At 42.6% G+C, this 838-nt stretch overlaps 1 protein-coding gene across 1 annotated transcript in view; it reads left to right on the top strand.

Moving 5' to 3' along the window:
- azi2 (5-azacytidine induced 2) overlaps window positions 1-838 on the top strand; it is a 13,919-nt gene that overhangs the window by 3,450 nt on the left and 9,631 nt on the right. The window contains 2 exon segments of the mRNA XM_032519642.1: window positions 188-304; window positions 552-651. Of these exon segments, the coding sequence (XP_032375533.1) occupies window positions 188-304; window positions 552-651 (217 nt within the window).

Genomic DNA, 838 nt, shown 5'->3' with positions numbered 1-838 from the left:
CAACATGTGGGCAGCGTTGCCTCTCTAGAAGTGTCTGATTCCTTATCAGCTTTAGTTTTCTCTGCTGCAGCATTTGGCCCATCAAGATAGGATGTGGTGGGAGGAAAGTAACCGACCACAGAGATGTGACCTAAATGAAATTGATCTCCCCCCTCTTCTTCATGTGTTTTATCTGTCTCCTCTGTAGCTCTTCAGGCCAGAGGCTCCTCCATCAGAGGGTCCCCAGTACGTGAACAAGGCCTTCAGTGCTTACCGAGGTATCTATATAGAGAAGGAGGACCTGCAGATGGAGCTAAACAAACTGGTGCGTTTACTGATTGAATTTTCCTCAAACTGACTAGAGCCTGGCACAAAAGATCAAGTATGTTCCCAAACCTGAAAACACTGCATGTGTTTAAGTGTAAGGAGAATACCATTTTTGTAATTAATTTTTCTGCTATATTTTTGTTTTAAAATCCTAAATAGAAACACCAAGCTTATGATATCATTACACATAAATACAGCGCCGATCTTAGCCCTCTAACTCCCCGCCTCCTCTCGTTCTCTGTCAGAAAAAGGAGAAGAGTGATAGTGAGAGGTTGCTGACGGAGCAGCTCCAGGCCAAAGAGTTGGAGCTGCTTCAGCTGAAGACGGAGATGGAGACCAGCCAAGGTACAGGTAGAGCACACAGGGTCTTACTACTCATCTAACAGCCAAACGGTACTTTTAAGACTGTGAACAATGGAATTCATTTTATGTTCGGACAAAGCACATAACACACAACAAAATGGAACAAAATCTTCTAACTTAAAGTGCTCATATTATGCTCATTTTCAGGTTAATAATTGTATTTAGAGGT

Source organism: Etheostoma spectabile, chromosome 6 (genome assembly GCF_008692095.1).
Source record: "Etheostoma spectabile isolate EspeVRDwgs_2016 chromosome 6, UIUC_Espe_1.0, whole genome shotgun sequence".
Classification (NCBI taxonomy): domain Eukaryota; kingdom Metazoa; phylum Chordata; class Actinopteri; order Perciformes; family Percidae; genus Etheostoma; species Etheostoma spectabile.
Note: the sequence above shows the minus strand (reverse complement) of the source record. Positions and strands in the feature narration are given on the sequence as shown.